General features: G+C 43.8%; 1 protein-coding gene across 1 annotated transcript in view; it reads right to left on the bottom strand.

The window, feature by feature from the left end:
• Positions 1 to 22,040, bottom strand: part of LOC124594294 — a 40,379-nt gene extending 18,339 nt beyond the window's left edge. Inside the window, exons 1-2 of the mRNA XM_047132657.1 lie at positions 21,799 to 22,040; positions 21,362 to 21,725 (exon numbers count right to left, since the gene is read on the bottom strand). Of these exons, the coding sequence (XP_046988613.1) occupies positions 21,362 to 21,725; positions 21,799 to 22,040 (606 nt within the window). The remainder of the gene's footprint in view (positions 1 to 21,361; positions 21,726 to 21,798) is intronic.
• Positions 22,041 to 23,492: the final 1,452 nt, after the last annotated feature.

Raw genomic sequence — 23,492 nt, forward strand, 5'->3', positions numbered from 1 at the left:
GCATGCTTAGCATTTGAATAGACCGCTGTCTAAAACAATATGTGTAGGAGAATAAGCTCTCACGGTACAACATTACAACAGCACATAACCTGCACCAGGGGAAATCTACCTTACTACAGTGGCAGTGGTGTATGTCCTAACAGGGTTGTACCTTGTTGTCCAGCAGAGATGTCTGTAGGGCCTGCCACCAAGTATAGAAATTCCAGCCCGGTTACAGTCTGTAGACACTGTTGTCACACCATAGAATCATCACACAGGACTATGGGAGCACTAGATCGAATTCGTAGGAAGCACTATTAATGTGCGTGGTAGCTAACGTCCGTGTCTAGTATCTCAGTAAGTGTCCATTTCCAGACCTATGTTCACACAAAGTTTTTTTTATCTCCTGCGTGTGCTGGGCCTTGCCCTGAAATACTTCCGTGTAATTTTGGAGCACTCTATATTGTTAAAGAAAAAGTGTTTGTGGCGTGTCACTATAAATGTTTGTTTACATGCTGATGATCAAATGTATGTTATAGAGAGGCACTGAAAAATCGTGGATCAGTTACCTGCAACGCAAAAGCAGATTAAGGGCAGATATTACTACATGCAGCAGCCGGCCTCTAGAAGATGAAGTGGTAGCAATCCTTAAAAAAAGTAGTGGTACTGTTATACATCCGTTTGCTTTAACAGTTTCGAAAAAGGTACAACATGAGTGTTATAGGCAGTTTCAGTTGTGACTGGACTTTGAGTAGCTGTGATTGAGCTCTGGATACTCACAGTGTAAGTGTAGGTACTGACTACATATTACGAAATTTTCTAGCATTTGCCTGTATTTTTTATATAAGCTGTAATAGATATAGAAATCCTACTTATTGGTGACACATGGAAATTTGTGTCGAACTTGGATATTCCGATTATCGTAAGCAGTCGATTTAACAATTTTTTAAATGTCAGATGGGGTCACGAAACCGGAATCTCTTGCTCGGATCTTTTTTTTTTTTTTCGATGGAATCTTCCTGACGCCCAAGGTGAGGTGCGGACAAAGTGAGCAGGGTTTCCATCCTAAAGCATAGCCACCATGTCCCGTTCCCTCCCACAGGAACCAAGGAAAGCGTAGCAAACACGGAGTGGAGGTATAAAGCGCATCGATGAGAAAAGTTTCTTTTTATTTTTTTATTTTTTTCAGATTTATGTTACACCACCGAGCGTAGCAGGAAACCAACGTCACAAGGAGGGAGGGGCAATTCTCCACACTCGAGAACATTTCGATGACCAGAGAACGAGCGATACTAAAGTGGCAAATGCGTGTATCAACTCCTCATTGCAGTAACACTCCAATTCCGAGATGAGTTAAAAAAGACTCTACGAAGAAAATTAGAGGAAAATTGTTTGTATTTGGGACTGCGGCCAGGTACATATCGCCTGTCATTAAGGAGGAGCCAAATATCAAGTGTTGAGTGGTACTTCAGATAGGTAAATAAATTAGAGAAATCAATGTGAAGTAGAAATTAGAAAATAAATGAAAAGCTTAGTTTAGTTTCGGAGAATTACACACTGGCAAACAGCGGGCAGAGCAGAAGAGGCAATGACCGTGATGTCAGCACGTTTAGGAGAAGCCATCGCACTCCCCACATAAGCGGAAGCTGTCGATTCAGCCGTCAGGGCATCGCCCGACTGGTTCACGTGTTTCTCAGTTGTCACATGTGCTCAAAGGCCCTCGCCTACATTCCAAGAGCCAATGACCGACGTTAAGAAGATTCTTCGAGAAGCTTTGCAACGTGACAGAAGAGGCAATGACCATGAAGTCGTTGACCTCCAATGAACTGAAGTGAATAAATACGCGAGACGCAGTGGGCCCGAAAGTATAGTTTTCAATTCAGTTTCGGAGCTGAAGACCGTCATGCAGGAAGAGACTACATCGTACACAGAAGCAGCAACTCCGCCGTTGTAATGGAATAGCAAGCAGCAGCCTCGCCGCCAGAAGACAGAAGCTAGAAGGTATTTGAAGACTGATTTTTACGTAGCCGGGTGACTCGTGAGGACGGGAAGGAGACGGCCTCACATCAACAGTCACCTGTGAGCTGGTGATGAAGATCTGACAGCCGAAGACTGGCAAGCTGGAGTCCGTTGTTCGAGTCCGGGACGCTGGCCTCCCCTCCCCTCCCCCCCTCCGCGCCGCTCCGCTGGCCGATGCACAACACTGTCACACGCGGCCTCATAGAGAAGAGAAACACTGGGACGCCACATCCAAGGTATCACCATCCGATTCACGACTTCGTTCTCAATAATTAAACGGGCCACAGCACGATGCGCGTCTCCAGTTAACTGACCGAAACGGCGACACGAGATAAACACCGCCAGGTGTAATCAGACGCCGCCGCTCAAGCAGCATGAAGGCTTCGCAAACGACACAGCTGCCGCTCTCCCAGCCAGAACAATCCAGTAAGAAAACCGTTGTACAAATCTTCAATAAAAGTTATCCTACGTAAAAATGCTGTTTCATTCTACCTCATACCCGAGCCAAGGAAAAACCCACCCTGCCCACATGTTGATAAGAGAGAAAAAGTAATTTATTTAGTGTTTTTCGCCCTGGAATAATGCTTTAGAATCAAAACAAGAAATGAAGTGTGTGTCCATAAATCTACCTTCTAGAGATTGTCCTATTTGAGGGAAATATCCTGAGTCGGGAAAGAGGAGCAGGTGAGGAGGTATCTGATGCGGAGTCATATGAGTAATTACGGCCAACATCTATCGCACCAATAACCAGACATATCGCTAATCCGCACAACAGGCGATGCTCGTCTGTCCAGAACATCACAGCGACACACAGTGGGATGTCTACAAGGTGAATCCCATAAAGACTTGACCGGTATACTTGCTTCCTATTGACTGGAAGGTACCATGAAGACTGGTTAACAGTGGTAAGATGAGAAGCTCACACTGATTGCCAGAGAGCACGTGGGGATGCTTCCCCTCAACTCCATTTGGTAACCTGTTCTGCTGAAGAATGCCATAGATTGCTTTCGTGGACATCAAGCGCGTTGACAGTATCGCAGGATGAACATAGCTCAGTTCGAGGAAAAAATTGCGAAAGTAAAAGAAGGGCGGCGGGGCGTCCGAAAGCTGGATAGGGACTGGGAGAGAGCAAGGTGCAAGGGCCTCCAGCAGCTGGCTGGTAAGGTACGAGGGACAACGACGCCACAGCAGCGGTTGATACAGGCCGAAACCTCCACTTCGCTGCGGGAGGATGAGGATCTTGTACCTTATTCTGAACTACAAGCCGTGGCAAACGCATGAACTCAATGTCACTAGCATGTGGAGGGTCATGGATGGCGGAATGGAAAGTGTGTGTGACACATGGGCAATACGTGATGCCAAATATACATTAACATATTGTATCCGTTGCAGAAGATCAAGGGCTCGTAAACAATTGTCTAGGAACCCATCTCATGGTTGGGCGAGTAGGCGCGCGCAGTTGAGGGTAATCGTGAGCTGTAGATCACTCGCGAAATCGAATCCTAAGCATCAGATGATAGCAGCTATAGGCAATGGAGCAGCTCTGTCGTCAGGAAGCCCCACTCTTACAGCCACAGCGCTCGATTTGTAGACGTTACGGCAGCTACCAGAAGCTTCGCGGTAGGCTGTAATCCACGCTAATGACTCCCTGATCTCAACACCGCTAAGAGGAAAGAGGACGAGATCGTCTGCATAAGCAGTGCAGCAAAATACGTGACCACTGAGAGACACCTCAGACAGGCGTTGACAGAGGCCACAGAGCAACAATTCCATGGCTAAAACACACAAGGGTGCAGAGAGCGGTCTGATTTGACAAACCAGACGACGGATTACGAACGGAGGAGAGAGACGGAGCCTTGAATGACACACATTACGACGTCGACGGTAGTATCAGGTTTTCCCACATTCTGGTGCACCCCATCCAGGTAGCGACGATCAACGCAATAAAACTCCTGGCTGAAGTCAAGAGCAGCCGGAAATCCAAGCACATGATGTTTGTGAGCAACAGCGATTATGTCTCGATACTGACAGGGGGCAATGCGGAAGTTATTGATCAGAGGAAACCACGTACCAGGCAGTCCGTTCAAGCTGTGCAGCCAACAGCCAGGTGAAGATCTTCATGTCGTTGTTGAGCAACGTCAAGGGACGATAATGGAATGTCTGTAACGGACTTTGAGTCTTGTGGATGGGAATCAGGAGACTGTCAAGGAAACTTTTTGGCATCTGCATGATAGGCGACTTAAGGTCCTGACAAATTTCCGTCCACACTGGTGCCAGCAGAGGACGAAATGTCGGATACTACTCTAGTGGGGGGCCGTCAAATCCTGGCAACTTGTTCATAGAACCCTCCTGGATTGCATCGTGGACGTCATCCTCCGTGACGTCGGCAAGCAGATCCATCGTTGCATCCCCAGGAACCAAGCGAAAAGAGAGCTAGGAGACCACCATGATGGTGGCAGGGTGTGACATTGCATGGAGTACAATGTATCATAATGTGCATTGAGTATCTAAGTCCCATCCATCATCAGTTGTATCTTAGTCAAACTACTCTGATGGTGGTGCCATTCCACTATTGTGTGGTACATAGATGGTCGCTCCTGCGCTAACTTTTTATGTATACACTGTCTGACCATAAGTCCTTCAAGGTGATATCGAGAGAGGACAGTGATCTATGCCTTGGCGTGATTCACCATCACCTGATGCTCTGGCGAATACGGCATCATAGTATATTCCCATGGAATGGTGAAGTACAAGTCCTAGGTTCACTGCCACCACGCCGGGAGCTACCTTCCAGAAGTAACCAAAGCCTTGTGATGGGCAGGCTTTGCACAGAGGACCCACTCTGAAAGGGCAGACTGATATGCATCGCAGCGTCAACAGCAGGCTGTCCATGTGGTCTTGTCGAGCTGCCAGGATTCGAGTGAAATAAGATGGTTCATGTTCAGTTCCTAAGGTCCCTGGTCGCGCCACACCCTTTGGCGTCAGAGATTGATGACACAGATAAAGGCGTCATGGTCAGAGAATGCAACAGGGCAGAATTCAGCAGCCTGCACCCGACCGAAAATATCGTGGGAGATGCAAACACGATCGAGGCTACTGGAAGAACGGGTAGTGAAATGCATAAACCCCAGACGATCACCGTGGGCATGCACTCAAGAGTCCACAAGGTTGAGGTGTTGGATATTGCAGCTAGTGTTACGCACACAGTGAGTGACATGACAGTTGGTCTTTGGGCGCCAGGGTGGTGATGAAGTGGCCACCTCGGAGCAGAAAGTGATACATTCGCAGCAGAGACCTGAAGAAGATAGCACATAGATGTCGATGATCCTGGGAGCCATACCTCTAGCATCCAGAAGATAGGCAACTGCATCAACGACGATACCATCACGTAAGATAATCGCTACCCCACTACCAGTTGGGGAAGCGTGGGAGATGTGTGCTGTAAAGCCATGAGAACACCACAAAGTTCAACATGCACCTCCTGAAGGAGGGCAACGTCAATGTCTGTATTAAGCAGCGTTTCAGACAGTAATACAGTGGTATTGACATTGACCATGGTTATGTGATGATTAAAAATCTCTCATTGCAAGGAGGATGGGTTATATAAACATAGAGGAAGCATAGTGCTCCTTGATAGGCTCCTGTGGAAGGGCATATAACTGTAACAAAGAGAGAGTGGACCCCTCAAATGGGGTTCCATCGTTCTGCACACCTCCAGAACACCAATCCTCAGTATCAATGTCTTTCACCCAGGAGACAGACGTCTCACTGGGCCATTTCAATGGAACACTACCAGAGGTGCACCCACAGAGTCAAACACAGTAAGAGGGGAAACACCATCAGAAGGAGACAGGGAAAGGTCGTGTTTGTAGGTGGATGCTGACCAGAGATGGAGTGAGGGAGAGACATAACGCCCTCTGGTGACAAGACATTGGAGGACAGTGCATCATCAGTATAAGGATCGTCATCCTGCGCACACATCGAACAGAGCCAGTAATGACAAGTGGCGTGGAGCTCTTCCGGCGACTGTTTATTCTTAACATGTTCTTCTGTGTCGGAAAGTGGACGGCTGTCGACATGTGACCAGGTGGCAGAAAAGTGGAAGTCGGTACAGCTCTATGATTAATATCCATGGGGTCGGGACGGATGTATGGCGCCTCTGACGGCCATCCTCCATTGGTACTGCCTCTGGCGGCAGTGTAAGAGAGATAGGCAAAACGTTCATCGAGGCATCGAGAGTAGATGACGCTGGTGCCGACTGATTCAGAGGGCCCACGGGGGGCAGCCCCACCATGGATGTTTAAGATAGAGCTAACACAGTGAGTGTCGCTGGGAGAGTGACGTCTCCAATTAGCGTCTGAACCAGTCTACATCGAAGACGTTCAGAACCAACATGACCTACATTACCACAACTTGAACAACTGCGCATCTGGCCATCATAAGTGATGAAAGCCCTGTAGCTGGCAATAACCAGGTAATAACGCACATATTTCCTAAGTTCAGTTTTATCTGATGAACGCCATTGAACACATGGTAGATTCCTAACGTCTTCCATGTATCAGCAACGTGACTGACAACGTTACCATAACATTTAAAGGTGGCCAACACAAAGTCCCACGGCACCTCAAACGTAAATCTATCTACATTGCCCTTTAGTATTAAACACATTAAAGCTACTGTGCCATTAGGCATCATCAAAAGTAAAATGCCAGCAGCAAATACGTATTGCCAAATATATAAAACATTTTCATGAACATCTTAAGTCGACAGGTATGTAACACTCTCTGAAGCTAAATTATGAATTAAAGGCAACTGCCCTCACTGATAGCAGATTATACTATCAGGTAAGGTATATATTCCAACTCTCAACTATGTTAGCGTCCAGCGTAAAATCTTTGGAAATTTATATATCAGATTCCAGGAAACAATATTTAAAAAGCATAGTAATATAGAGAATGGTTCTTTGGTCCTGTCAAAACATCTTTAGCAGCATTGTTTGTGAAGCATAACGGAGAGCATGAATGTATTGCATATCGAATAAAAATGGTGGTCGTTGTCAAATATAGAGATTTTTTTTGCTTTTTTGTGCGTCAAGAGTAGGATACGTGAATATGTAAATCGAAGACAATGATGTGGAAGGGGCACTTCTTGGTCCATTTTAGCGACGTCGTCGTTGAGAAGCAGCCACCAACACAATCCATTTAGTGATCGTTGATGGTTAATGTTTCCCGTTGGTTATTGTGTACAGATGTTACGCAGTATTGGACAAAGGTGCATTATTGTTTTTTTATTTTGTTTATTTCCTAGGTTATCACATATAAACTGTTGTGTACATAGTTCCGCATAGTCAGCGCGTACACAACTTTCCCACTAGAGCGCGCCCCGCTAAGCACAACAGCGCAGGCGCAGCGCTGGTCCGTCTCCGCACTACAAGAGGGCGCTGCCTTAGAGACAGACCAAATTCTGCTTCCGCCAATCCGCGTATTAATATGTAACGCAGCCAATGTGATTGCTGCTAATGTAGAACCTTTTCTCCTCACGGATCACACTCGCGCAGTGATAACAGAACGCGCGAGGTATTATAACGAGTGTACAGACCTCCGATTAGTCAGTCTGCATTTGTCTGCACCAGTCTGCATTAGTCTGCATTTGTCTGTACCAGTCTATAGTCAAGTATCAGTCTACACCTAATAAGATTACCATATTCCTGTACATAGCCATGAAGATAAATGTATAGACACTTTGTCAAGTATCAGAGATATGTGAGAATAAGATTAACATACCAAGACCAAAGGAACTTCAGATTGTCAATTGTAAACAGCATCCAGAATCAAGTTATGTAATGTCTATGCTTTTAATTATTTTAATAAATGTGTGTGAAAATTAATCAAGTTCTGTTTAAAGTTGGTCACCATCAATCTGCCACTCTAAGCATGCAAGTGGCATTTCTATCGTCTGACCTAACGCCAGAAGATAAACACGCCACGAGAAGTCCACGAGACATATTGCTGACACTCATCTACTTCGTTAGAGCGACAAGTCAAATAATCTGATGGTATGTGTTCCGAAGGTCTTACAGTACGCACACCACATAAACATTCAAAGATTTTACCGTAAGTGGCATAGCTATTGGATGGGATGTATACGTGACATGATATGTTTGGTTGGTGAGGGTAACTGCCTTTAGCTAGTAACTGAGCACCCTGAGAGTGTTTTGCGCCGACATGAAATGTTCAAGTACGTTTGACAGTGCTGCTGGCTTTCTAGTTTTGAAAGTGTCTAATGATTTAGTAACTTCATGGTATGAAATACTACAGAGCAATGTAGATACTTTATATGGTTGTTAGTACGGTGTGTGTAGTATTGCTATGATATGTCTTTCCTTCTCTTAAAGCTTCTCATGATCGGATAATGTAGTCCCGAAACACGTTATAGTAAATAAATCACGTAATCGTGAATGGGTACAGTATCGCCCGACAATGAAAATAGGTACAACATACTTCATTATTTTTGTCAGAAGAACACATTTTTTTTTGTAAAATAACTCAATTTCAATTAATACAGCGAAGCCGGATACCAGTGTGGGAAAGAATGACAATTTATTTATTTAATTGATCACATGTGCACTCCCACAAAGTAAATCCCTACATCCAGTTTGGTGAGATCTGTGAAATGAATGAATGTATGGTCATCTGCTAACCACAGATAGTGAATGTGAATATATGATCATCTTTGAGTCGATCCTTTGGCCACCTTTGGTGCGACCAAAGAGATGAAATTTGCCTGAGCTTTGAGCACCTGAAATGTGGCTGACCAATGCGATAGAAAGGTGCTCCCCCATTTCGACAGAGGTGGGAGAGAACCTCAAGAACGGCCATGTTTCAGCACTCTGCCACTGGATCTTGTGCTGGTAAGACCTGTTTTAGTTGTGCTCTGTAATGACGAAAGAGTGGAGACATGGTATGCATGTGGAATATTTAAGAGTAGTTTGAAATATTAATTTCTCTATTTCAGGAACTTTTGTGGGGAGAATTAAATGTCAGGCGGGTAATATTAATGGGATTGTAGTAATCTTCAGAAGTGACCAACGGTCACAATGAAACCACGTGTAGCAATAAGTTGAAATACTTCCGTGTGCTTAAGTTAAGCTGAATTACTAGCGTGTGTACAATAAGTTGAAATATTTAAGAAATAGCGTGTGTACCATAAGTTCAAATATTTAAGAAATGGCGTGTGCAGGACTTGAAATTAGAGACGAGTACTTCCACGTGGTGAGTACAGTGTGAGTCTCAATCTGTGTATGAGACAAAGGATAAAGAGAAGTACTCGTCCATGGTATCAGTTGAGGACTCGCGTGTGTGATGAATATGTTCTTAATGTTACTTTGCGTGATATGATTCCATGTGACGCTAGATGTAAACTCTGAGAGAGAATCAAGGTGAGTCGGCCGTCTATCCAGCAACGCCACTTGGCTTGCATTGCACAGGAAGACGTGCATATATCTCCAGAGTTCATAGTAGGAAAGTAGAATTACGAAGTGGGGCAGTGTCGTGTGAAACTGGGATAAATATTAATTGAAGTGGGAAAGCTGAAAGTGATAATGTTGTGACCATTCTCTGTGTAGTATTTCATGTTGTAGTGTAGTGTATGTCATGTAATTTAAGCATGTGTGGTTTGCATGGGAGAGTAGCATGGTGGTTTCAAAAGATTAGTGGGCTGTGCTTGTTCCTTCTGTACCGCTCGGTCTGGAACAAAGTTTCGTGATGATGATTGGGAGAGTCGATGTGTGAGAAATAATAAAAGATCCACCATCCTGTCCAGAAAGTGCACTGTAGCGTGAAATAATTACGAGACCATAATATAGAGATTCACCAATGTTAAGCCATGCCCACTGGGCGGAATTTCTCATGTGTTATTGTTGTAAGTCATAGAATTTGTGTGTTTAGGTTAGAGAATTTATCGGAATAAATAAGACAGTGAAAAGAAAAAGATTGGTAGACTTTTCCTTCGAATTGTGTGTTGTCATAATGTCCCAAATTTATAATGTGTGCGCCATTCATATTCAGTGCGGTGGCCACGTGTTGACAAAAGCCGTTAAATAGAAAAGATAGAAAATGTGGTATTGCCAGTGCGTAGTGTACAGTCAGAGTTCTGTAAATTACTGATAGTCAGATGCATGTTTCCGTTGCGTATTGATCATATGGGAGGATAACTTAGTGTGAGTGCTAGAGTTCATGCTACTCGATAAATAAGAATGAATCCACTCGCTTGGCAGACCACTCATCTTGCAGGCCTGACTGCTTGATGCCACAGTCTGAGCAAGGCATGTGGGTGCCTCTCATAATTTCGACCCTGCCAGGATATTTTTTTGCCAGGATATTTTGCTGTTAGGGTTTGCTGTTAAGATTTTTTTTAATGGAATGTATTGTGATAGCGATAGGAAGTAAAATTTTTTTCTGTTTGCAATTTCTTTCTGGATTGGTGAGGATCTTTTATTTTTTTTATGTAATTAATTGCTATATCGTACAAGGCTGGAAGATAGTGGTATAATTTTTTTTGCGTAATGTCCGTAGTAACTAGGTCGCAGTCGAAAAGGGTAGCCACCATGGAGAATAGCGATTCTGGGGTGAACGTAGCAGTGCAGCAGGAAGTAGCTGTTGACCATGGGTTAATGAGCGGGGACGGCAAACACTCAGAAGGGGCTGAATTGTTCAGCGGACCGCGGCTAGGTGATCCTTTATGCGGCGGGCTTTGTTCACAATCGGGGGCTTTTCCCAACGACACGGGCGAGCCGGGACTAGGTCAGGTATGCAGTGAAAGTGCAGCTACCCTTAGCGAAGCGACGGTTTCTCAGGCAAACAATGTGAGCGCACCGATAGTAGCAAATGACAGTGTGCTACTGCAGTTTTTACAGAGGATGGATAGAGATAATAAGGAAAGATTGGAAGCGATGAATAAAGATAATAAGGAAAGATTAGAAGCGATGAATAAAGATAATAAGGAAAGATTAGAAGCGATGAATAGAGATAATAAGGAGAGAGATAGGGAGAATAAGGAGAGAGATAGGGAGAATAAGGAAAGATTTGAAGCAACTAAGGAAATATTGGACGCGATGGATAAGATAGTGAAGGAAAGATTGGAAGCAAATAAGGAAAGACTGGAGGCAATGGATAAGGGAAATGAAGAGTCAATGACGAAGCTACACACAGTTATCGATGAGCGTCTGCCCGCAGTTAATAATCGGCTAGATGAGGGGGAGAAGAAACTGGGTGCGTTGAAGCAAGTATGTGACACCGTGAAAGAAAAAGCTAATAATTTGGAGGTACAAGTATTTGCAATAGAGAGTGATACTACTGAACGTAGGGACGTGTTGCCGGATGAGCAAATCAAAGAGGTAGTGGTCAGAATGAATACGACTAGTGCAGATGTAGAAAAGCTCAGTATAAGAGGCGAGACAGGCTCTGACAGTACGCAGCGAGAGGTTTATGCCAACCAGGGGGAGATACAATCACTATTACAACTTAAAGAGGTGCAATTAGAAATAAGTAGGAAACATAGGGAAGAACTAGCACAGTTGCAATTAGCGTGCAGTAGCGAAGGTGACACACCACCAGGTAGATTGCAGAGGGAGAGTGAGATAAATTCAAAAAACGAAAATAGGCAGAAAGCGGAAGACGAACTCAGAGAGTTAGAAGAACGGTTGTGTCGGATAAAACAGGTGGCAAACCCAACTGGGTGTAGTCCAAGGCTGTTTCAATTTCAAGATTCATTACCTTCATCGTGGGGACTGCCCCTCAAAATGAAGTTTGTGTGTAACCATTTGAGGGACGAGGCTAGAGCGAAAATGCAGGAAGATATTAAAGACTGTAGCAGCTATTTAAATGAATTCTGGTCGAAAAGTAAGCAGGACCAGGTTAAGCAAAGCATATTGATGATGCCAAATTGTAACGAAGGTGGTATAAGAGATCCGGTGGCGTGCTATCAGGAAATGCTGAGGCGAAATAGGTATTTGGATGTGACATACGAACCTGGGGAGCTCATTAGGATCTGTAGAGCGAAGTTGCCAGTGAAATTGCGCAGAGATATAGTGATAGCAGGCAGAGGCTTAGACGATTCCGCGTCATTTCAACACTTGTTACAGGAACTGGGTAATGAGTGAAACATTGTGAACGGCGAAACGACTCATAGGTCAGACAGAGTCGAGGAGAGGAACGGCAGAAACTATCAGAATGGCAGGAGAGCATGGAATCCTGGCATTTCATTCTTGTCATAATGGATTGAAGAATCGGAGAAACTAATCCAACATATCAGCCCTTAGCATCTTGCCTTAAAACACATGAAGCTGGCACTGAAAATTGTCTATGTAACAGCCATACTCTACTAATATGTAGGAATGCAAATACCATACTTCTGACCAGAGAATAAAACACCAGTAATGGCATCTGTTAGGCTGGTCTCTCAGAGCAAAAGTTGCAAATTTTTATTTCGAACACTAAAGTAAAAGAACTGTTTCTTCAAAGAAACCAGTTGCTAAAATGTTATGTAATAATGCCAAGGAGTCCAGTATAACTAGTGCGATTTGACTATTGCAGGTACTTAACACGTAATGTAAAAAGTAAACATTGTGATCGAAGTTTTTAAATTAGATGCCATCTGATCTATAGTATGCCATTGTCGTTGTGACAGTCATAATGAAGTGCTGTGTATGGTTGTTCGGAATCTGGTGTTAGTGAAAGAGGCCACTAGCACCTAAGTTTCTAACACTTGGGCTGCCCATTTCTCCCAGCTTGTATATTCTCTGCACACATTTAATTTTCATGTAGGCTTAGAACTAGCAAATTCTTTACGGTGTATAGTGGACCATTCAGAGTGAGGCGAATTGTCCAGGAAAATGCTGTACTGATTGAGACGATCAAGGGAAAACAATCTCGTGGGCTTCATCACATTTCTAACATCAAATTATGGAAAAGTTAAGGATAGATCGAAAGTAGGCAAGTTATGGTAGATAGTCAGTGTATTTATTTGTGGTGTGTAACGTTGTGCAGGGTCAAAATCGAACATAAGAATTTTCAGGCGGGATGTCAGGAAGTATGACGGAATAGACTGGTCGAATGAGTCATGAACAGGAGTCGACAGAGTGGTGTATGTACGTATTTTTTTTGTCATATGAATAAGGATCAAGCAGAAACGACGTGATGATTAATGAGTGGATAAAGATGGTAGATAGAGAAGCGACGTGATAAATAGTAGTGGATAAAGGTGATATATATATAAGGAGAGAAGTGACATGGAGCAGTGTGATTAATAAAGAGAGATTCGACGTGATGAAACAGTGGTAAATAAAGGTGAGTAGAACTAATAATGTGGAGATGTCTTAGATGTATGTTACAGAGAGGCCTGTGTATGCTGCAATAGAGATTGATGCCAATGGCGAAGGAAGACGAGGAAATGATGGAGTAATGGACGGTCAGAGAGCCGAAATACGAATGAAGAGATGAGGACAACTGCACAATGTGAAAGGACATAAAGGGAGTATGAGACCCAGGTGGTGAACGTTGTGGAATACTGACGTAAGATGTAATATAAGTGTAGATCTAATTCTTAGCATAACATTTGCGATTTGGCAAAAATAATATTTTTTGTTGTTGTTGATGTTGAAGCCTGGTACCAGTATAACTAATCAAAACGGTACCAAGAATGTGTACAGTTATTTTGCAGGATGAATAATTTGTGTATTTTTTGTTCTTAGATGAAATGTCGCAATTCTAAGTGATATTTAGCAGGATGAATAATCGGTAAAGTGAATGCAGAGGTAAGCCGATGGAGAGAGGTGCCAGAGTGAAAGGACGAATTCGGAGACTGGAAAGCTATCTCCGAAACAGCTTCATGTGTTATGTGGTTGAGTATAAGGGAGGAAAGGTACGGTATGTTGTCGTGAGTGTGGTGGTGTTATGGGTATAAGGGAGCAAAGGTATGGTATGTTGTCGTGAGTGTGGTGGTGTTAAGGTTAGCTGACTTCTAGACCTATTCTGTTGGTGTATTAATGGATTGAATGAGAAGGAAAATGTGATGTCTGGTGAGTGAGAGTCGTAAAGTAGTGTGATCAATGCGCACACTGCTGTGAAGGGGATGCTACCGATCTGTAACTAAAACATTATTGTGTATTGTTTGATTTGGATGAACCTCGATGGCAGGTCAGGATCTGACATCAAGTGGATGGTTCATACATGTCCTAGAAATGTTGTTATATATAATAAAATGTAAAGTATATAAAGAGATACTAATTTCAGTCTGTCACAAGCACAAAGGTGCATTGTATGTTGTAGATTTAGAGTCATCAGTTTCTAAAATGTTTGTTGTGTTAGGATGTTAAAGTAGTTTACTATTTAACAACATGTGGCAGGTAATTGTGAGCTGTGTAGATTATTTCTTATTTTTTTGTTAGAACACTTTAAAGGGGTATTAATTTAAGTCTGTCAGAAGCACAAAAGTTCATTGTATATTGTAGTATTAGAATCAACAGTTTCTAATATTTTCACTGTGATAGGATGTTAGAGTAGCCTACTATTTGATATTGTAATTATGAGCAGTATAGATTGCTTATTACTCCTTTTTTTTTTTTTTTTTTTTTACACTTTCATGTTTTGTATGAGGGACGACAGGTACAATGAATAGCACAAGTGTGGGCTGTATATAGAAAGGGGATAAATGTTGATGTTGTATGTGTAGAAAACTAGGGGGTATGATTTTATATTTTTAGAACAAAGATTCTTTTATTACCAATATATCTAATAGATCATACATGTAATCAATGAGTATTTAAATACTGTAAGAATATCCTTTTGTCTGTAATGTTGCGAGATGCACGGAAGGGTCTGACTGATTGGGTGTCGTAACGCCCATACCGCTAGTGGGCCGAGCTGACGTCGCCATGGCGACGGGCGAAAGAGCCCCGGCACTCCCCACTCCACTGCTGGTCGGGGTACACTCCACGCGCCCGCTACAGCAGGTCAATGGCCTGGGGCGACATGCACGTACCACTGGCAATTCATAAGTTCCGCCACCCTTACGACTGGGGATAGTATCCCGCGGAGGCAACAGCGGGTGGTTTCTTCTGCTCAACGGCGCGCGCAGCGGTCCCACGGCAGAATGGACGACGCGCGGCAGAGCCCGGCGGGCATTTGTTACCAGCAACTGTTAACTAGTACTGGACTGTGGAGCCGTGAAACAAGATGACTGCTCGTTACATCTCCATAAGGTGGAAAGTGAAGGACTGGTGTTTCCACGTTGTGAGTAGTGGAAAAGATTTTGTCTTTAGCGGACAGGACGATCGTTTTGTTTTGTCTTGACCACTGAATGGTGGGATCCATAAACTTTTGGCAGTGACTTATTAAGTGTGCTTTGTGAATTGCATGTGGGACGCTTGGTATGCTTAAAGAGGACAGTTGTCGTTTGGTGACTAATTGTTGTATGAACGCAAGAAACTAAAGTGGGACATTGACATTTGCAATTGTAGTAGGAGACATTTCTTTAATTGGTGCAGGAATAAGTGCTGTTTGTTGGAACTTACGACTTTTAATTACACCATGAACTGGAAGGACAGAACCGTGGGTAATAGTAGTTGTAGGGCCATTTCTGGACGACCAGATTCGTGTGGATGGTACGCTGAGTGTGTCTATGACATTTGTGTTTAACGTGAGATACAGTTTACTGTTCAGTGCGTGTTCAAAATGCCGATTTGAGTGACTTAAAGACTTTCGTCCGGGTAACCATGGGAGAGCTTTGACACCGAGACAGTGTTTCTAGGGAACCTGTCAGCAACTTTTTAGACCCCAAGAAAATCACAGAATGAAATGATTCCGTGTGACTCGCAAGATAGGGAATAATGTATTTGTACTTGTAATTGTGTAAATTTTTTTTATATGTTTCACTCCTGAAGGGACAGCAAGTGTAATTGTATTTCATTAACATTTGTGTTTAGAATAGTTAGTGTTTTTTTGTTTGTTTGTTCTGGGTTATCAAGTTCACATAGCATGTTTATTAGAATATTTGGTACAATGATGCTTTAATTATTAGCCAGTGGCGTAATACTAACGTAGCGGCTCTTGTTGCATTGGTCAGTAAGATTGTCACAGGGGACAAGAGTTTGCATTGCACAACAAATATCGGAATTAATTGATGCATTTTGATGTCGTGGACAGTAATGATCTTGTTGGTGTGTTGACTGAAGCCACTTATTTTCATTATCACAGTGGTGATATTTCTCATTAAAGTGTAACGAAGGCTAGTCGAAATGCAAGTTCTTGTCATCTAAATGTGTGACAACAGAGAAATGAGCAGTGGAGTAAGATACGAGAGCTACTGGTGGATTCAAGTACTTATTGGTAACTATTTATTGCGTGTATTGATATGGAGCCTGAATTCTACATGTAACTAGTGTACGCAATTTTTTTCTTTTGTTGATTTTGTTTTGTATTTAGACTTTGCTGTGTAAAGGTTTTTACCCCGCAATTTATGAATGTCAGGTTACTTGCTCTGTGTTTGGACGGTGAACTATTTAAAATTTCATGAGTACAATTAGTGTTTTTTTATTTGTTTTAGAATTATTGAAGTTTGGATTACTCCTAAAAATAACGGAGATCCCGGTAACGCTTGGCAGACCACTCGTCTTGCAGGCCTGACTGCTTGATGCCACAGTATGAGCAAGGCATGTGGGTGCCTCTCAATCGACAACTCTTGTGTAATATTGTCAGTACTGATTCAGGATACTGTTGTAAGATGGTTTCACGACAGATAAATGGTAATCTCGTGACTGGAATACGGAATACGTTTGGATGGTTGTATTCTCAGCCAAGAAACTGTATGCCAATGTTATACAGCAAATGTGACCAAGAAACAAACGAGGGACAGTAACGCATCTTGAACTGAGACATTCTTTGGTAAGTTTCAGATTTTCATTGTAGATGAACAAGTTTTATTTAAGATAGTTGCTTTAACTCTCAGTGGCCATTATAAGGGTTTTGCGACTTTTTTTTATAGGAATCATGCGGAACACTCAGATCGCAAGTGAATATTGCTATTGGATGTTGATAATGCTGCTAGTAATCAAAACTTACAGTGATACAGCATTTTCTTCATGATTCGTATTATCTTTCTGTTGTTTTAACTTTACCATATGGATAGTAAAAATTGCAGGTCGAGCATGAGCGGATGCTTTACCACACTCTGTATTCCGTGATCCTCTGCAAGATAACTCTCAAACTGACTAGGCAAAAAACAACAGAATTTCTCTCACTTTGTCAGTTTAATATATGAGCGTTTTCACGGTCTCTCTGTAATCTTCTGGTTGTACCAAAATAGCTGACAAATGAACGATACTCATTATAAAGCAAACCAAGAGTCGTGCAGTGTTGTTGGCCAGGAGACTCTGAGGTTTAAGTTCAGTAATTATGTCGGAAAGGGGTTTCTTGCTCCATGTACAATGTCCCTTTCTCTTACGGCGTGTTAAGGGTTGTGGTGTAATTGTATGTGTGGAACAAAGGTGAGTGTAACAGAGGTGTATGAAGTGTGGTCTCATGTTTATGTTGTGTGACGGTGAGAAAAAGGAGAAGAGAAACCCGATGCTGGCACAAACTCACTTTTATCGAACAGCACCAAGGAGACGACCGAGCTTGACGTCCTCAGTGAGCGGAAGGAGTACGATCAACACTGCCGCTCGCCCTCGCTGCACGAAACACTGCGGAGGGGTTTCTAATTTAGTCCACGACACTTGTGCATAGTCTGGCGATCAGCAGCGTATGACATCTCTCTTGAAAGCCTTCTCTGTCGACCAGAAACGGACGACAAAAAAATTTCCTCCGACAGCAGGACTCGAACAAGCCATCTCCAAGTCGAGCGCCACCGCATGGGCGTACATCAACTACCTCAACTACCTCCACAACGTAGGCAGGTCTGCCTTAGAAATATGAACTTAATCTGAAAATTTGAATTGCACATATTTCCTAAATGCAAAATAAAATACAGTTTGTTGGACAGCTGGACAGCTGTCGGAAGTAAGATACAAGATCATTCAAAAAGAACATACGTACTTCAAAAACATGTATTTATCAATGTGTAAGATTTAGAACTATGAGACTTGGGACGCATACTTACGGATCTCTTTAAGTTTAGATTACAGATGTGCAATATGTCCTTCATCAGCGACACGAACAACATTACGTCGATACTCGAATTCCTCCCATAATGGGGTAAGCATGTCCATTATTACGGATGTTACGGCAGTACGCACCCGGTTCTGCAACTCTTCATAACCAGCCGAAGTTTCAAAACACGCGAAATTGTAGTTGTAGGCAGTTGTAACTCCCGACTGGCAAGACAAGTGTGCTTTGTAGGATTACGTTGGGAAGCGGTTGCAACCCATGCAACACTTTCGACGGAAACACGAAGGCGGCCAGGATTCTTTCCTTTACGTACACACCCTGCGTCTAAAAACTGTAGATACCATCTGCTAGTGTTCCATCTATTCGGATGATGAGTTTGCTACCACAGGTCGAAATATCTTTACACTATAACCACGGAATTACACTTGACAAATTCGAGAACACAAAGTGATTTCTGCTGTGGAGTAGCCTTTTAGCAACATATGACGATAACCAAGCAAACAGAAGACAACCGATCACTAACGGAAATGAATATAATCTAAATAATGTACGAGTTTGTTGCTCAAATAACTGATCCGTGGCCCAGCGATCGATAGTTTTGACAATACAGACCTTTTTAATGCGTATTTTTTTTTTTTTTGTAAGAGCCTGAACATTTTTTTATGATACTGAATAATTGCAATAGACGGTACATAGATGACGTGTAAGAATATGAGCTATTTACCAGACTACCTGTTAATAAATTTGAATGATTAAGTATTTGGTTTATCAACCAGCAAATAGTACACTATCTGATCAAAAGTGTCTGGATACCCATATGTAATGCAGAATTGGCCACTCGATGACGTCACGAGACGCCAGATAGCTAATGTAAAAACACGTGGGGAGTTCAAAATGGCTCAAATGGCTCTGAGCACTATGGGACTTAACATCTGAGGTCATCAGTCCCCTACAACTTAGAACTAGTTAAACCTAACTAATCTAAGGACACCACACACATCCATGCCCGAGGCAGGATTCGAATCTGCGACCGTAGCGGTCGCGCGGTTCCAGACTGTAGCGCCTAGAACCGCTCGGCAACCCTGGCCGGCAGGCGTGGAGTATTGTGTTGTCAGTAGAGAGGCAGAGACAGCAATTGGTCAGGAGAACACAATGACTCCGAACTGGGCTAACCACTGGATGTCACCTGAGTAAAAAACCCATCAGGGACATTCCAACTCTTCTAAAACTGCCCACGTCGACTGCTGGTGATGTGGCTCTGAAGACGTAGCTTGAAGGAACAGCCACAGCTAAACCAAGACCAGGCAGATTTCACGTGCTGACGGATACGGACCGTCGAGGATTGCGGAGAGTGGTTGTACAAAATCGCATGAAATCAGCGGAAGGAATCACTCTTGAGTTCAAATGTGCTACCAGTAGCTCAGGTAGCAGAATGACCGTGCGTAGGGAATTAAAAACAATATCTACAACGGTCGAGAAACTTCTTATAGGCCACACATTTTAGCGCAACGCTTGAGGCGGTATAAACAGCGACGCAACTGGACAGTGGATGACTGGTAACGAGCGGTTTGGAGTGACGAATCATACTGTACTCTGTACGCTGTGGCTATCCGATGGAAGAGTTGTTTGGGTTTCGCGAATGCGTGGAGAAGGTTGCTTGTCATCATGTTGTTGTTGTTGTGGTCTTCAGTCCTGAGACTGGTTGATGCAGCTCTCCATACTACTCTATCCTGTGCAAGCTTCTTCATCTCCCAGTACTTGCTGCAACCTACATCCTTCTGAATCTGCTTAGTGTATTCATCTCTTGGTCTCCCTCTACGATTTTTACCGTCCACGCTGCCCTCAAAAGCTAAATTTGTGATCCCTTGATGCCTCAGAACATGTCCTACCAACCGGTCCCTTCTTCTCGTCAAGTTGTGCCACAAACTCTTCTCCCCAATTCTATTCAATACCTCCTCATTAGTTACGTGATCTACCCATCTAATCTTCAGTATTCTTCTGTAGCACCACATTTCGAAAGCTTCTATTCTCTTCTTGTCCAAACTATTTATCGTCCATGTTTCACTTCCATACATGGCTAAACTCCATACAAATACTTTCAGAAACAACTTCCTGACACTTAAATCTGAACTCGATGTTAACAAATTTCTCTTTTTCAGAAACGCTTTTTTTGCCATTGCCAGTCTATATTTTATATCCTCTCTACTTCGACCATCATCAGTTATTTTGCTCCCGAAATAGCAAAACTCGTCTACTCCCAGGGCCTTATTTCGAATCAGGTCTTTCAGTGCTCTGTCAAACTCTTCACGCAGTATCGTACCTCCCATTTCATCTTCATCTACATCCTCTTCCATTTCCATAATATCGTCCAAAAATCCATCGCCCTTGTATAGACCCTCTATGTTCTCCTTCCACCTTTCTGCTTTCCCTTCTTTGCTTAGAACTGGGTTTCCATCTGAGCTCTTGATATTCATACAATTGGTTCTCTTTTCTTTAAAGGTCTCTATAATTTTCCTGTAGGCAGTATCTATCTTACCCCTAGTGAGATAAGCCTCTACATCCTTACATTTGTCCTCTAGCCATCCCTGCTTAGCCATTTTGCACTTCCTGTCGATCTCATTTTTGAGACGTTTGTATTGCTTTTTGCCTGCTTCATTTACAGCATTTTTATATTTTCTCCTTTCATCAATTAAATTCAATATTTCTTCTGTTACCCAAGGATTTCTACTAGCCTTCGTATGTGGTGCCAACAATGAATTATGGAGGAAGTGGTGGTACGGTGTGAGAGCGTTTTTCGTGGTTGGTGTGTGGTTGCTTAAGAAAACGCTAATTGCGGAAGTATGTGAAAACGTTTCACAGCATTGTGTATTGCGTAAAGTGGAGGAACAGTTCAGAGACGATGATTGTATCAGCATGACAATGTACTCCGTCATAAAGCAGCATCTGTGAGGCGATAGGTGGTCGACAATAACTTTCCTGTTATTACCTCGCCTGGTTTCGCCTCTTGAGGTAGAATGGTCTGCTATTATTAGCAGACTTTCAGACATCTAACTGAAAGTGTCCATAGCACAGTTCTAGCTGTCATAAACGTGAAGAGTGGACACCCCCTATATTAATATCCATTAAAAGGTATCCCAGTACTTTTCATCAGGTAGTGTATATCCTCATTGGATAATTCATAATAGTGTAGTGTGAATACTCACCTGGAAGTCGACAAACCGTAAGTCGGCAGGCTTTCCATCACGGTACTTAACCATTATATTCTTATTCCATACATCGGCATGTACAAGAACTTTGAAATCGCTCTGAGCACAACTTCGAGTGACTGCATGCACGATTTTGTCCACCCATTCCACGGAGTCTGTCGTGTATTTCTCCGAATACTTGTAACAGTCAGGGAAGTTCCCGAGCGCGACCCCGATGCTGCGGAACTGCTTTCTGTGGTACGGCTGCAGCAGGCTGGCGACAGGCGGTTGCCAGATGGGGTCTCGCCTCAGCAGGTGGTCGGCGCCGGAGTCTGGGCGGTCCAGATCCAGCGTGCAGGAGGCGGCGTGCCACTGCGCCAGCCTGTCCAGCACCAGCCGGCAGTGCTCCAGGTCCAGGAAGCCGGCTGGCGGGGGGGCCGTATCCCGCGGCCGACAGGTCCTCCATCACCAGCACGTCGACGGGCGAGCTGGCAGCCAGCAGGCAGCGCGGACCCACGGCCTCAGCCTGCAGGCGGCGCAGCGCCTCGTGCACGGCAGACACCAGGCTGGTCAACATCAGCGTCTCTCTGGGGAACAGCAGCTGGAGCCTGCTGAACTCCGACACGATCCCCGTCCCAATGGAGCACTTCACTATCAAATGCCATGCGTGAACTTTCGCCTCTGCTGCTACTTCCATTTTCGCGGTCACTATGTACAGTCTGCTCGTATAGCCTCTCTGTGTCTTGTTGGCGTTTTCCACACTCATGGAAGTCACCATTGGGGATTTACCACTGTACTCTGGCTTCAGAGCGACTGCGATGAATCCTCTGTTCAGCCAGTCTGGAGGCTGACAATCTGAGTCTCTTCCCATACTGAGCTTTCCTCAATACCTGTATGATTCCAACAAAAATAATCAGCGAATCTGGTTGCAGAGTGCGTGTTTAAAAAAATATATCATTGTGAGCTGTACAATTTTCAGTTCACATTTTTTTTTGTCTTTATCAAGCACATATCACCACAGCATATCAACAGAATAAGGTGATGTCCATACACTAATGGCCATTAAAATTGCTACACCACGAAGATGACGTGCTACAGACGCGAAATTTAACCGACAGGAAGAAGATGCTATGATACGCAAATCATTAGCTTTTCAGAGCATTCACACAAGGTTGGTGCCGGTGTGCGACACCTACAACGTGCTGACATGAGGAAAGTTTCCAACCGATTTCTCATACACAAAGAGCAGTTGACCGGCGTTGCCTGGTGAAACGTTGTTGTAATGCCTCGTGTAAGGAAGAGAAATGCGTACCATCACGTTTCCGACTTTGATAAAGGTCGGATTGTAACCTATCGCGATTGCGGTTTATCGTATCGCGACATTGCTGCTCGCGTTGGTCGAGATCCAATGACTGTTCGCAGAATATGGAATAGGTGGGTTCAGGAGGGTAATACGGAACGTCGTGCTGGATCCCAACCGCCTCGTATCACTGGCAGTCGAGATGACAGGCATCTTATCCGCATGGCTGTAACGGATCGTGCAGCCACGTCTCGATCCCTGAGTCAACAGATGGGGACGTTTGCAAGACAACAAGCATCTACACGAACAGTTCGACGACGTTTGCAGCAGCATGGACTATCAGTTCGGAGACAATGGCTGTGGTTACCCCTGACGCTGCATCACAGGCAGGAGCGCCTGCGATGGTGTACTCAAAGACGAATCTGGGTGCACGAATGGCAAAACGTCATTTTTTCGGATGAATCCAGGTTCTGTTTACAGCATCATGATGGTCACATTCCTGTTTGGCGACATCGCGCTGAACGCACATTGGAAGTGTGTATTCGTCATCGCCATACTGGCGTATCACCAAGCGTGATGGTATGGGGTGCCATTGGTTACGCGTCTCGGTCACCTCTTGTTCGCATTCACGGTACTTTGAACAGTGGACGTTACATTTAAGATTGTTACGACCCGTGGCTCTACCCTTCATTCGATCCCTGCGAAAGATTACATTTCAGCAGGCTAATGCACGACCGCATGTTGCAGGTCCTGTACGGGCCTTTCTGGATACAGAAAATGTTCGACTGCTGCCCTGGCCAGCACATTCTCCACATCTGTCACCAACTGAGAACGTGTGGTCAATGGTGG

This window comes from Schistocerca americana, chromosome 2 (assembly GCF_021461395.2).
Source record: "Schistocerca americana isolate TAMUIC-IGC-003095 chromosome 2, iqSchAmer2.1, whole genome shotgun sequence".
NCBI classification, from domain to species: Eukaryota; Metazoa; Arthropoda; class Insecta; order Orthoptera; family Acrididae; genus Schistocerca; species Schistocerca americana.